This window comes from Zingiber officinale, chromosome 4A (genome assembly GCF_018446385.1).
Source record: "Zingiber officinale cultivar Zhangliang chromosome 4A, Zo_v1.1, whole genome shotgun sequence".
Taxonomy (NCBI): Eukaryota; Viridiplantae; Streptophyta; class Magnoliopsida; order Zingiberales; family Zingiberaceae; genus Zingiber; species Zingiber officinale.
This window is the reverse complement of record NC_055992.1, coordinates 122331593-122345178: the sequence shown is the minus strand read 5'-3', so window position 1 is coordinate 122345178 and position 13586 is coordinate 122331593. Positions and strand designations below refer to the sequence as shown.

The following is a 13586-nucleotide window of genomic DNA, read 5'->3' as shown; positions in this document are numbered from 1 at the left end:
AGTTCGGCAGGTTTCTGATCAACCAAGAATTCAACAAATGTCATGCCTTAAAATAAGCCCTAGCAGATCACTCACATAAATGGAGGTAAATCAGAACCAACTCATTCAAATTATAAAACTAACTGGTTAGCTCAACAAGTTTCATGGAGGTGGAGTAGCACTGCTGATGGAAGAAGTTGGGTGAACTATGTGGCACTGCTGGTGGAAGAATTGGGATGTGAACTCTGTGACAACCAGTTGGTGTACTGCAAATAGAAAGTTAAGGGAAATCAAGGCATGGAATCTTTCTGTACTAAAGTCTCTAAATCTTGATGAAGATGCCATTACTTGGTTCAGACCTCTTCAATTCAGTAAGTTTCTTCGCTTGTCACAGCAACAGAAAGACTTAGTAAATGTCGAAGGTATGAATCATTGGATCGTCAAGTTTAGACTAGACTACGACCACAGCAAGACCGTTAACAGAATTAATTGGCGTGCCCTTATCAACATTCTCAAATTCCATGGCTAGACAGAATCCATTGTGTTTACATGCTCTATTGTAGATATAATCAGTGACCCTCTGGGAAACGGAATCCATTGTCACCATTGCTCTTTTATTATAATTCCTTGCCTCGAAGGAATTTCATTTAAAGTTGGCACAGCTCTGCCACTGAGGGCATCTTTATGGGCATGGACAGAAGCTTATGACAATGCAATTTTGTAAAAGCTAAACAATCAGAGAGAGATGCTCAATAACAAAGTCATTCTAGCTACAATCTCACAGTCGCATGACTGGATTTAGACTACCTGGAGAACATGGAATGATAAACTTTTTGATAATTAGAGTTCAGGGAGCCTGAACCAATCTGTGAATAGAGAACTCTTGCAGAAGGTTAGGCAAAGCCATGGGCATGAAACACCACATGGATGTAACAATCTAATAGAGCAATAGATGAGAAATGAAACACACTATCATAGAAGACCACACAGATGATAACAGACAAGAGCAAAGATCAAGTTGGCACTACATTAGATCAAGTTAGACAAAAGTTAAGTACATTATGTTAGTTGAGAAAAGCCGTGACATGGCCTTTCCCATTAGAAAAGAGAATGATAGTTTCTTCTGGTCACCAAATAGAAACTCCAACAAAGTAGAGGGGAAACAGAAAGAAGAAATAGAGATACCGAGATTCAAGAGTTTTTGCTGCAACTCCCTCATTCATCATCATCCTCATCCTGTTCATCATTGTTTAACAAGAATTAGTAACAAAATTAATATGCAAAATACAATTTTTTTGTGTGATAGCTTAATACGTTTCTGACCTCATCTTCTTCATCGTCCTCATCATCATCATCATCATTCACCTCAGATTTGGACTTGTCGGACTCCTCGTCATCTTCTGCCGCTGCTGCTGCAGCAGCAGCAGAACGACTTCCTCCTCCGGCCTATGAATCAATCAAAGGCAAAGGATTAAATGATTCGATAATGGAATTTTTCAACGAAAAATGAAGACTTTCGATCAATACCTGACCCTTATTGTAGGCAGCCATAGTTTTGGTGTAATCGGCTTTGAGCTTTGCTGCCTTGGCTACATATGGGGCTTTCTCCTGCAAAGACAGTTTGTAAAAGGGCATTCTATCGAACTGGTAAAGCAAGCGTAGCGATAAATTACTTCTTCCGACAAGGATTTCCACTTATCTCCTCCAGCTTTCCCAACCTATTTGGATGAGATTGATGCGTTTATACGGTGGTGAAAAACCAAAAAGGTAATACTTTTTTAGAGCAGAAGAATCTGTGTGAGAGGAAAAGAATCTAACCGCTGCGACCGATTTGTTATTAGGGTTCTTTTCCTTGAATATCTTCCGGAATTCCTCCCTGCCAAACCGATCAACGAGTAAATAACTACGCGCAAAGAATAGCAAAACAAACCGATCAAACGAGAAAAAAAAAAACCTTACATGAAGACGAAGAACGCACTCTGGGGCCTCTTAGGTTTGTTAGGATCCTTGTCGGCCTTCGACTTCCTCGGCTTTTTAGCCACCCTTTCAGATCCCTTTTTCACCGAAAGCCTTCAGGGCAAAAAAATAGTGTTACATAACCCAAAATCCAACCTTTCCAACACCGATCGATCTATTAAAAACACACATAAAATGAAAAAAAAAAAAATCAGTTCTTACTTGGCATCAGCCTTCTTGGGAGCGTCGGTCTTGGATTTCCCCCTCTTCATGGCGAGATCTGCAGCAAAAACAATCGGATCTGCCCAGGAAAAAAAACTACAAAACTACACAGATCCTGAAAACAAAAAACAAAATCTTACCACGAGATTAGGCTCCTGCGACGTTGGAGAGAAGGAGACGAGCCGATTGATGGGAGGCGAGGGCGGAAGCGAAGGGGATAAGAAGAGGAGGCGTGGAAGAAGAGGCAAAAATTGGAATCCGACGGCTCGAGATCGGGAGGCGCGAAGAGAAGGGGTTGCAGCCGAAGATTTTGTAGTTCGACACGTCAGCGATCCGTGGGATCGTTGCTCATTGGCTATCCGCTTGTGCTTTTCCCCATCTCCTGTTCCCCGGATTCGCTGCACCGCTCTGGCTTCGCAATATTTTAAACAGCCAATTGGAAAGCTGCTTTCCCGCTCCACTGACCTGGTCCTCAAAATTGATTTTAAATTTATTTATTCTTGTCAAGTTTATTTAGTAAATTTTTTATTAGACTTATCTAAGTTTATGTCTTTTTTTTATTTTGTATCAATAATTTAATTAAAATGTAAAATTTATAAATAAAATATACATTGTATTATATATTTTTAATATATTATTATTATTATAGATCTTCTGAAATTATAAAAAATATAGGCATTTTTAAATAAAAATAAAAATTCAATGTTAAAAGTGTTAAATATGTATGAATAATATAAATAGGATAAATGGTTAGAATCTTGTCAGTCGAAATCTAAATATAAAATTTTTATTATTACATATAATTTTAATTAATATATGTCAATAAAAAATGAATGTAAAAGGATTTCTTGACTATTTAGCATTGTCATGTAAATATATGAAATTACGTGTCTTATTTTAATTAATCGAGTTGGAAATTATAGTGTTAATACTAAGTTAATCCAAACAAAGTATTCTTGTGTATTGGAGTTGCCTTGAGTATCCTAATGAAAATATTTAGAGAAAAATATTTCTCAAAACATCTCTCCTCGTAATTAATCTTTAATATAATAGGATATTTAAAAGATATTAAAAGTCACCTGACATAAATTTATATTCAATATTTTCTCTCTTGCAAAATTAGATTTTATATTCAATATTTTCATTTTTAGTGGTATGCGATCGCCCACTATAAAGTGGGCAACGATTTTTTTATTTTTGTTTTTTAAATAATTATTTGGAAAAAAATAAAAAATGAACGCTGCCATATTTTTGTTATTTTAAAAAAAATAAATCAGTTTTTATTTTTAAAAAAAATCAATTAGGAAAATACAATGAACATTGGAAAAATGAAGGTGGTCAACTTTCATTTTTGGAACAGGCAATTTCATTTTTTTTTCATATATATATATATATATATATATATATATAAAATATCTATTCTCCATTTTTCGCATTAAACTCACCATTTATTTTAAAATATTCTCGAATATAAAAAATATTCTTGAAGACAAGTTATACAATATCAGATCCCGATGAAATATTATTTATAATGATAATATATAATCAACTTAGAGTGATTGAATTCGTACAAGATTTAGGATCGCAGAGAATATGATACTATCACAACTAACCATGATTCAACCACTAAATTTATTGAATACATTCGAAAAATTTGAAATTATGTGATATTTAGATGCATCATCAATTTCGTCATGATTTGATTCAACAGATTTGAAAAATATGTCATCTAATTAATTTATCTATGAAATATTTAGTTATTTTAATTTTGAATTTGTGAAATATTTGTATTCATAAATGGTATTATTTTTTTAAAATTTGTACTTCTATATTGTAATATTTCTGTTTAAATAAAAAATAATATTAAAATAATTATATTAAATCATTATTAAAAATATATAGATAAATATTAAATAAAAATATTTATGGATAAATGACAGATGAAACATATTAAATTGAAGAATTAAAAAAATATAATTAATTTTATTTAAATATATAATTAAATGTAAATTAATAAAATGATCATGGTACCATAAATATTTTGTTGATGAGATATTTGATTGTAGAATTTGAGATATTTAAGTGATGTTTGATAGATATCTATAAATATTTGTGGAGATTACATATATTTTAAAAAAATATTTAGTATTATTATGAATGCTTTAATTACAATCAATCTAAATTTTCCACTTATTTTGCATTTTGTACTCTTTTAACATTTGCTCGAATATTTTCTCTTTGTTTGTATTTCATCTGTTCACATTGAAGCTTCATCTTTAACATTTGCTCGAATATTTTCTCTTTATTTGTATTTCATCTTTTCACATTGAAGCTTCATCGATTGAATTGGTCATTCATAAATTTCTTCGGATACTCCAACTCTATCAGTTGTTTGATGCAACTCCATCCTGGGGTTATAATTCCGTGATAAAATATTTCAAATTGTTATCCAAATATTCATAATTCAATCCTCAAGTATGATTTATTTATAGAAATTTTATCTTAAAATAGATCGTGTAATTAAAAGATACTTGACTTCTGTATTATCCGTTACATGCTTCCAAATTTACCTTGATAGTAGATGAAAAAATTTCATGAGATCAATAGAAAAATTTCATGAGACCGACATCCTAGGACTACACTAACTGAATTTATCTTTTGTTTTTTTCTTTGATACAACTACAGAACAACAAGATCACAACGACCCAACTCGCAACTTCGAAACAAAGACCCTAACCGCCAGACAAGAAATTCAATTACCACGGGATGCGTCTGGCTTCGAGTCATGCCCGATACGCGTATGATCTATTAGCACAAAAGTGAAAGTACTTTTGACCTTGAAATGAGAAGGAGATCTAGCAACTGATAAACTAGGCAGAGATTACCTTGAAACCATGATGGATTAAAAACTCTGAAAAACATTTCGACAATCTAGTTCAATAGATGAATTCAATAATAATTCGGGATGTTCTCCTAATTTTCAATTTGAATTGGGAATTGATCTTGTTTTCAACTTGGATAATACTTTACCTTGTGGACCGCATGAACCGCATTAAGTCGTACTTCATGGAAATAAAGGACATAATGATTTGAATAGTCTGATCTCCAATAACACAAATATGACTTGACGATAATCAAGAATCGTGACAGATTCAAAGAAACAGCTGAAGGTTTCGAGGTTGGAAGATGTCGACCAAAAATTTCCCGGGTCTTTGGAATGCAATAGAACTCAACCTTTCATCATAATTCAATCAAGGAAGTCGGGTGGAACTGTTGATTCTGTGAAGTACTCCTTTCTGACTGTCTCCATGTCGCAGAACCGAGCCTTGCAGAAGTTAAACAAGGATATACATGTAAAACAATGCGTAGAAGAACAGGAAATAGTGCCCTTATTACTCACCAATGAGGCATATGACTTCAATAAAGGTTTCATGAGCTGCCAAACAGGTCGAAACACCAAAGGAGCATTAACGAAGAGAACCTGCCCTAGCCGTTTCGGATAGTAATAATAGAACACATCAATCTGTTGAAAAAGATAACGAGTGAAAACATCGATCTTGTTGCATATGTTATAACCAGGACAAAGTTCTAAGCTTTCGTAAACAATTTGGAAAATTTTCAATCTTTAGACAATTCTCCATCTGCGAGCTGGATAATGCAAGAAAGCATGTGTAGACTAAGTTGATGGCTGCAACAACTGTAGCTATAATTAATAGTTTGCTAATGGAAAAAGTTCAATATGTTTAAGAAAAATCATATTGGTGTTGTCATAACTAAGAACAAGAAAATGAGTGAATTAACTTATTAACAATTTGCCTTGCAATATTGTCGAAGCAAAATTCCTGACAATAGCTTCTCATCAATTGCCATTGCAGGTATGGATGCCAATGTGGAGTAGAGCTGACAATGTTGAAAACACTTCACTTGTCTAATTGACATGCAAGAATCTTTAAGATTTATCTAAAGTATATATGTGATATGTCTTTTAGCGAAAAGAAACAAAATTCTTTAATTCATGCATAAGCTCTGAAGACTTTCTAACAAGCTTCCGAGAAAGAAAATCATCTCCTTACTGTAACTTTATAAGGATTCTATTAATGTAGATCTTGATTACATAGATGGAAAGAAATGAGGAAAAATAATGGATCCAATTTGCATCCTCTGGTGACACTCCACCCATAACCACATAGTCCACAATTACATCATGTTTTAACTGAATTGAATCTCCATCCTTTTGGTCTTCCTCACAAGTAAACAAAGAAAGAAACACTTCAAAATAATTTTATATCCTTTATGGTGGAAAAATTTAACCACATCCATCCTCAATACTACCATCTTTTTTGTAGCTTCTATTCGTCCTGTTTTGTATTTCACAAGTAAACAAGGACTTAAAGTAGCAAAAGCGTGGTGCAAAAGTCACGTAGATTTTGCAGTTTTTCTGAATCATAGAAAAATATGTTCTTAATGAAAGTAGTACTCCTAAATGTGCCAATAAAACAATTAGTCAAATGCTCAGAACTTGCAATGGGAGAAGTGCTACTGGTAGCTAGCAGAAAGTACCAGAAACTTCAAAAATTTGATATCTGTGTTTTCTATTCGAAAGCCTCTTAGATCAATAATGCCCAGAATTTGTTCAACTCCAGGAGGAAGTTTGCTTAATGCATTCTCAATCATATGGACACAGAGTCTCTCATCCTCAATGAATTCCTGTTTCTGTTCACAAATTATATGGTGCATCAGAAATAATACTAACAGAAAACGAAGCTCTTAATAGAAAGAAAGGAACCAACACCACAGAGCTGTTATAGTAACTGATTCACATCAAGAGTTCAAAATAAAATCAATAACAAAGTTATCATTGTGTGCATTCTTAGTGAAGTTGAGAATCTTCTGCAAAAGAAAAGAAACAGATTAACAAAGGGAAGCCATCAATAGAAGAGAATCAGACTACCAACAACTAGAAAATTTCTTTAACACTATGATTTCAACATAGAACCAGATAATTCAGTAAGGGAATTCATCCTCTCGCTTCTTACAGTCTAGTAGACAAGCAAAATCAAGCAGCATGGTAAAAAAAAAAAAGGAAATTTGTTAATTTTAATTCAGGCGATATGAAAGGTCAGATTCACCCAATTTTAACTTAAAAACTGGTCCATTATTTTGTATAATAAAAAGAATGATTATAGCATCAACAAAAAAACTACAAGGGCACAAGTAGTTCATCAAACGTAATATTATGAGTTTATGACAATGAGAATACAGCTTGTTGTTCCTGAAAAAAAGAAGATAGAAATCATAGTTTACACTATTACCTACCCCAGGAAAATGTTTCCGTGCAACTACCACAAATACGGGTCTGCCCTTATTGTCAGGGAAGTCATGCACATAAGCCTTGTCAGTTGCATATAACTCCTGAACCGATTCCTGACACAAATTCGATACACCAAAATCCTCACGCCATTTCTGGATCAAGAGAGAAAATTTCAATGCATGTCAAAGCATGAAATAGCTTCAACATATAAAAGACAATTTAGAACTTAAGTAAAACTTGTAGTGATATGAAATAGCTACACAAGTATATATGTTGCGGACAGAAGGCAACTTGATGTAAAGAGGATCCAATATATTTCTAAGCCATAAAGACCTTTAAACAAATACAGACAAACCTTCACCGTAGCATGATTAAAGTGAATTGTTATTCTTTTCGACATCAGAACATGCAAAGGTGCTACATATTTTACTCAAGCACATACCATTCTAAAATTTAACTTAATAGTTTATAAACTGAGAAGTTAGGAATTTGAAGGATAAAAGGAATCAATCTACTTACAACATCAAGGTTCTAAATTATGCAAGAGCTCATTTATGTTTTCTAAATGATAAGCAAATAAGCTGGGTATATTGTACAGATTAAGTAAATGACAAGCTCGAAGAGAAGATGGGTAAGATTGTCCTGTGAGACAAGTTGTGAAGAGTTCATAAATGGGAAGCTGCAATACATATATAAGCTCATTTTAATACAATCTATACACATGTCATTGTTAAGGACCCATTTGTAAAGCAAAACCTAGAATATATATTATAGATATTCGTTATACTGTGTGATTGTCCAATTGCATGTCTTGCATAACTGCATTGCCCTCTTTTAACAAGCTCTTGAACATGATCGCAAATGAACTTTTAACAAATAGTATAAGTACTGGTCTCCATATAGATGCATCACTGGAGAGATACCAATTAAACATGCCATAAAAGATACAGAGAACATTAATGTTTAAAAGAAGAATTAGAGGTGACTGAAGATTACAATAGCCTTAGACAATTTCATGGCAGCCTCTTCAACAGAAAACCTTCGATCCTTCAAAAACCAAAGGAGCATTTCTTCATCGTCTCTACCATTCTTTCCAATTGGGAGATTAGCATGCTCTCTTTGAAGTTTTTCCTTGACTTCCAACACAAGCTGAAGATTCAGAATATATAGAAAAACATAGGTTTATAAGCACAAGCTGAAGATTCAGGATATATAAAATAACATGGGTTTATAGGAATGTTCAGATCTAAAATAAAATACGAAATGGAGGACAAAAAACATAGTAAATTAACCGCCTCATGCAATTATCACTTCTCAGGAAACAACATTGTATTATTTGCAGAATTACTTTAACTTATGACTAAAGTTATAAACATAATATTCACAAATATTGTGCCATGGAAAACACCAGATGCAGTTTCTTTCAAGACTGCAACTTTCCATCAATCCTACATGTCAAGCAATTTTTATCTCAGAAAAATTACCCTGTTTCATCTCTATTCTCTTCTAACCAATTTTACTAGTTGTCGAGGTTATTAGGATAGAATAGTAAAAGAATCTGCCATTTTCATCAGATTGCTAGGATTTGCAAAATCAGAATGAGCATGAAAATAAAAAATAAGAGATATAATGAAATTAGTTCATATGTGAGATTACAACATATGTTCTAAAATATTAAGAATCTAACATACAAATAATGTCATATTTATCAATATAAATTAGTAAATAATAAAATAAAATTATAATATTAAATATTCAATGTTATAGGTTTAATTAGGTCTCCTACTATGTTTGAATTAGTTTTTAGTTGAAGGAAAGGACAACTTTAGGAACGTTGTTGATTGAAAAAATATCAGTGCATCCTCTCTTATCCACAATAACCTCAACAATGAACGAGAGAAAGATGTGTGAGTTATAAAGTTCCAATGAGTGAAGGCAAGGAGCTTCAATGAGTGGTCCTTGATCTCTTGGTAAATCTTGAAGTTTCGCAAGGATAAGTAATTTAAAATAGGGTTGGCAATTTAGGTTGGCAGGTTGACAGGTTGGAACATCGAAACCCGAACTTGACCAAATTAATATTTCGAATCAAATTGTTCAACCCGAACTTGACCAATTTATCTATATTTGACCTGAACCTGACCTGAAATGACCCATAACCCAAATCCAACCCAAACTCGACCTGACCCGAAATTACCCATTTATAAAACATGTTCATCTTAATTTGAACTCAACCCGAACCCGACGTGAAAAGATCCATCTTATAAAAATATGCTTATTTTAACCTGAACTCAACCAGAATCTGACTCAACCCTGACCGAAAATATTTATAAACGAGTTCGTGAGTTGTAATTGGGTCATTTCAGGTTGACCCAAACCCGACCCGTTTATTAATCATGTCATTCAGGTTGACCCGAACCCGACCTGTTTATTAATCGTGTCATTCAGGTCGATCCGAATCCGACCTGAATCCAATAAGACCTGACCCTAATATGATTTTTTCATGTCCGGGTAATATTTTCGTGTCGGATCAGAAATTCTCACCCCTAATTTAATAGAACTATGAATGATGTTTGAGTTCTCTAAGAATTAAGGGGACGATTAAATTGGTCAAGTTTTTTAAACACATAACAATTTGACCAAATTCTAACTTGATTTCATTGATTTCGAAACTCAATTTGACCAAATTCCAATAGATTTCATCAATTCTCTCATATAAAGCTCTGAACTCGTGTATAAATACAGACGGCATTCTAGTACACAAGATCATATGATTTGATGGTTTGTTCAATTACAATTCCAGGCCTTCAATCTCAAATGAGGAAATAAAAGACAACCATGCCGTGAATTTCAATGCCTAGAATCATTGAACTCGAGTCATCTACACAATTTCAAATAAACTGTTCAGAGGCACTCAAAACTCTATCAGCGTATCCACGTACTGGTATGCATACCAAAACATCTGGCAAAAGGAAGCTGTGTTTATTGGCACCAACATGAACCAATCCTTGTGAAAATAGAACTAAGAATGGTAGAAAGAAGAATGCTAAAGTAGAATCATCTGTGCCCTTTTATTTAACTATCACAATGCTAGCATTCTAAACAAAACAGTCTTCGGGTCCAAAACAATCCCTCAAAACTCCAGGAAAAAACACTATTTAATGCTGCAAGCACCTACAATGTAAGTAGCTCTAAGTTTAGCATCTACACAATGAATCATCAAAACTCCAGATCATTTTAAGTGCAATGCAACCAAAAGGCAATCAAATAACTTCTCTTCCTATGATGGACCAGTTATCTTCTACCTAGCTCATCTGTAGTAGTGATTTGTGTTCAGTGTTCTATGCCAGACCGATCCAAGAAGATAGAAGGTAGCATGCTATGAAATCAACTCTAGATAATGCTGGAGCATAGTTTCTAATGTACAAGAATTCATGCCCCCGAGGCAATGGTGTAATGGTTAGACTCTCCAACAGATAACCAAGAGATCTATGGTCCGAGTCTTAGCTGCAGCGCACTAAAAGGGATTTTCCCAATTTAGATACCAAGTGCCAACTAAATAAAATAATGTACAAGAATTCACAAACAATAAAAATAGCTGGATGACGACTTCCAAGCTTAAAGGCCAAAATTTCTAGATGGATCTTGATTTCTTGAAGCGAAAGAGCAAGAGGAAGGATAGACTATAACATGTCTGATAGGAGAAGGGAACCCAGATGCGGAAGATCGAAGACCGGGAAGGATAGCCAATAGAACTACTTCCACGAAGATGAGCAGAAGAATCAATAGAAATTCGAGAAAGCAACTGGCAGTGCAGAAGCGAAGGAACTCACTTCGTGAGAAATAATGTTAGGGAAGCCATGCTGCTTGGAACTAGAGCATAAAGTAGAATACCTTGTTGGTATCGAGGGCAGCGGGAGCCTGGTTGTCGCCGGAGCACCTCAAGCGCCTACTGCCAGGCGAGGAAGAGGATGAGTAAGAAGGAAAGGGAAGGCGAAAAGTGCAGCGGAAAGGATGAAGAGCCATCATCCGCCACACTTCTCGCGAATCACAGCTCCTTTTTTCCTCCTTCCTCCGAGAAAAAACAATCCAAGATAACCCGACATGAAGATGGTTGATTAAAATCAAAGCTCGTACTTTTCTTCGTTATCTAGTCAAATCTGGCGTTTGTGACGGAGATAGAAAGGGCCCATCAAGCTTGACTCGCGCAGGACGCAACCACCAAGCTGCTGCAGCGTCCCTTTCGTTCGCGAACCGCACCGCCCTCTGCGAGATATCTCCGGGCAAAATCAAGCCCTCCGCCGTCCCCATCGCCGATCTCGACCGCCGTCACGGCGACGGCTAGTTTGGCGGACAAGGCAAACCGAGGATCATGTTTTCAAAATCCGGCCAAACGAATCGGTCATCAAAACGGCTAAACCGAGAATTAGATCAGTATTTGGCTTAGTACTTGCCAGTATGTAGGAGTCTAACTTAATCACTTATTCATATAAAATCATCTCTTTGATAATTCAGTTATTCGAGCTGTTCGACTAATTTAAAAGGGCGACAGTCTTTAGATAGTCTAAGTAAACTTAACTTAAGTATTATTTATTAAGATTAGTCATGACACACCTGTTATAAGACCCCGAGTTAAGGGTTAAGGTTGAGTCCATTAGTATGGAATAAAATTATTATCATAAGTAAAGATTTAAATTTAAAGTCAAAGATAAAATATTTTCTCTGTATCGATCAATTATAATTTTTTAATTTACTTCCTCACATATAATTGTGAAATCACTGAATAACGAATTCTAACTTTTACTATCATATACTTATAAAAATAAATATTACACTAACATACTACACTTGATTAGTCAAAAGGCTGTCAAGGACATGTCTTCTAATGTTACTAACTTAAAATATTTATAGAATTTTCTCTCAATCTTAAAATATGAGAATAAAGAAATTGATGATAATATATATTTTTTATATAAAAAATGAAAAAACATATTAATAAGTCATAGAATTTTGTTATGTGAAAAGAAAAAAAAAATATCAACAATTTATTTTAAAGTTCATAAAAATAGTTAGTAAATGTCCATATTCATTTTATTATTTAAATATATTTATGTTTTTTATAAACTCAATTATCTTATACTCTTAGATTTAGTTAATTATATTAGTCTAAAAACCTTCATCATCGGTTCACATCATCAATCAAATGTCTTCATCTATTTTCTAAAATTTATGATTTAGAAATATTTTGATAAATATTCTCTCTAAAATTTTCAATTAATCTTGGACTATTTTTTATGATCATTTTTTAATTTATCTGATAGATAATAGAAAATTTTTATAGAATAAAATCCATTGTTATTTTGTTTAATATTTTTTTATAAAGAAAATTGATTGTTTTTCTTTGTTGGGTTAATCTATTTTGTCCGACTTCCCAAATTAATTAAATAAAGAGAATTTCTTTAAAAAAAACTAAATCAAAAGACATCTCATCAATTTTTTTTTATCCTAATATACTAGGATGAGATGCTAGACCATAAGAACATGTAAAAGTTATTAGATAAGCGTCTAAAAATTATTAATAACTTTTACAAATTACAGTAACTATTTAATATTTATATAAAATAATTGTTTTTCAAATGATCTTAATAGATTTAAAAATGTTTAGATGAAGTTTAAAATATTTTGATTAAATTGGTAAAATATATTTTGATATTTTAGGTTTATGATTTAAAATCTTAGTAAAATTATAATAGGTTTCAAATAGTTGTATTGCTTAAGATGATAATAGATCAAATTTAGGATAGATTTTATATCTTCTATTTTTATACCCAACTAAGAATTAACTATCTATCCATATACTTATACCCATTATAAAATTAAATATCTTCTATACTAATATTTGTTCATCTCAAAACATATTAAAATTAACATTTTATATATATATATATATATATATAATTAAAAATAGATTAATCATCTATAGCTTTAGTTCGGATCCTCTGTCCCGAAGCTTGTTTCTAATATTAACAAAAATAATTAATATTTTTTTTTAAAAAATAATATATATATTATTTAATTAGATATTCAGTAGAATATTAGATATGACTAGTACTTCCATACT

At 33.0% G+C, this 13586-nt stretch overlaps 2 protein-coding genes across 3 annotated transcripts; both read right to left on the bottom strand.

Moving 5' to 3' along the window:
- Positions 1-973: 973 nt before the first annotated feature.
- Positions 974-2453, bottom strand: LOC121970866 (DNA-binding protein MNB1B-like). The gene is made up of 8 exons (XM_042521862.1): positions 2298-2453; positions 2158-2215; positions 1939-2049; positions 1798-1855; positions 1653-1697; positions 1507-1587; positions 1303-1425; positions 974-1215 (listed from the first exon to the last, which is right to left on the bottom strand). The coding sequence occupies exons 2-8, from the start codon at positions 2205-2207 to the stop codon at positions 1195-1197; spliced, it is 489 nt and encodes a 162-aa protein (XP_042377796.1). The 5' UTR covers positions 2208-2215; positions 2298-2453; the 3' UTR covers positions 974-1194.
- A 2771-nt stretch (positions 2454-5224) lies between these two features.
- On the bottom strand, positions 5225-11587 carry LOC121970865 (phosphatidylinositol transfer protein CSR1-like). 2 transcript variants are annotated; one of them, XM_042521861.1, is made up of 6 exons: positions 11360-11587; positions 8465-8617; positions 7474-7620; positions 6718-6870; positions 5558-5680; positions 5225-5457 (listed from the first exon to the last, which is right to left on the bottom strand). In XM_042521861.1, exons 1-6 carry the CDS (start codon positions 11492-11494, stop codon positions 5398-5400), a joined length of 771 nt encoding a protein of 256 aa, XP_042377795.1. In that variant the 5' UTR covers positions 11495-11587; the 3' UTR covers positions 5225-5397. The 2 variants fall into 2 exon arrangements, with proteins under 2 accessions (XP_042377795.1, XP_042377794.1); XM_042521860.1 differs by having other exon boundaries at positions 5225-5482; positions 11360-11585.
- Between the last annotated feature and the right edge of the window lie 1999 nt (positions 11588-13586).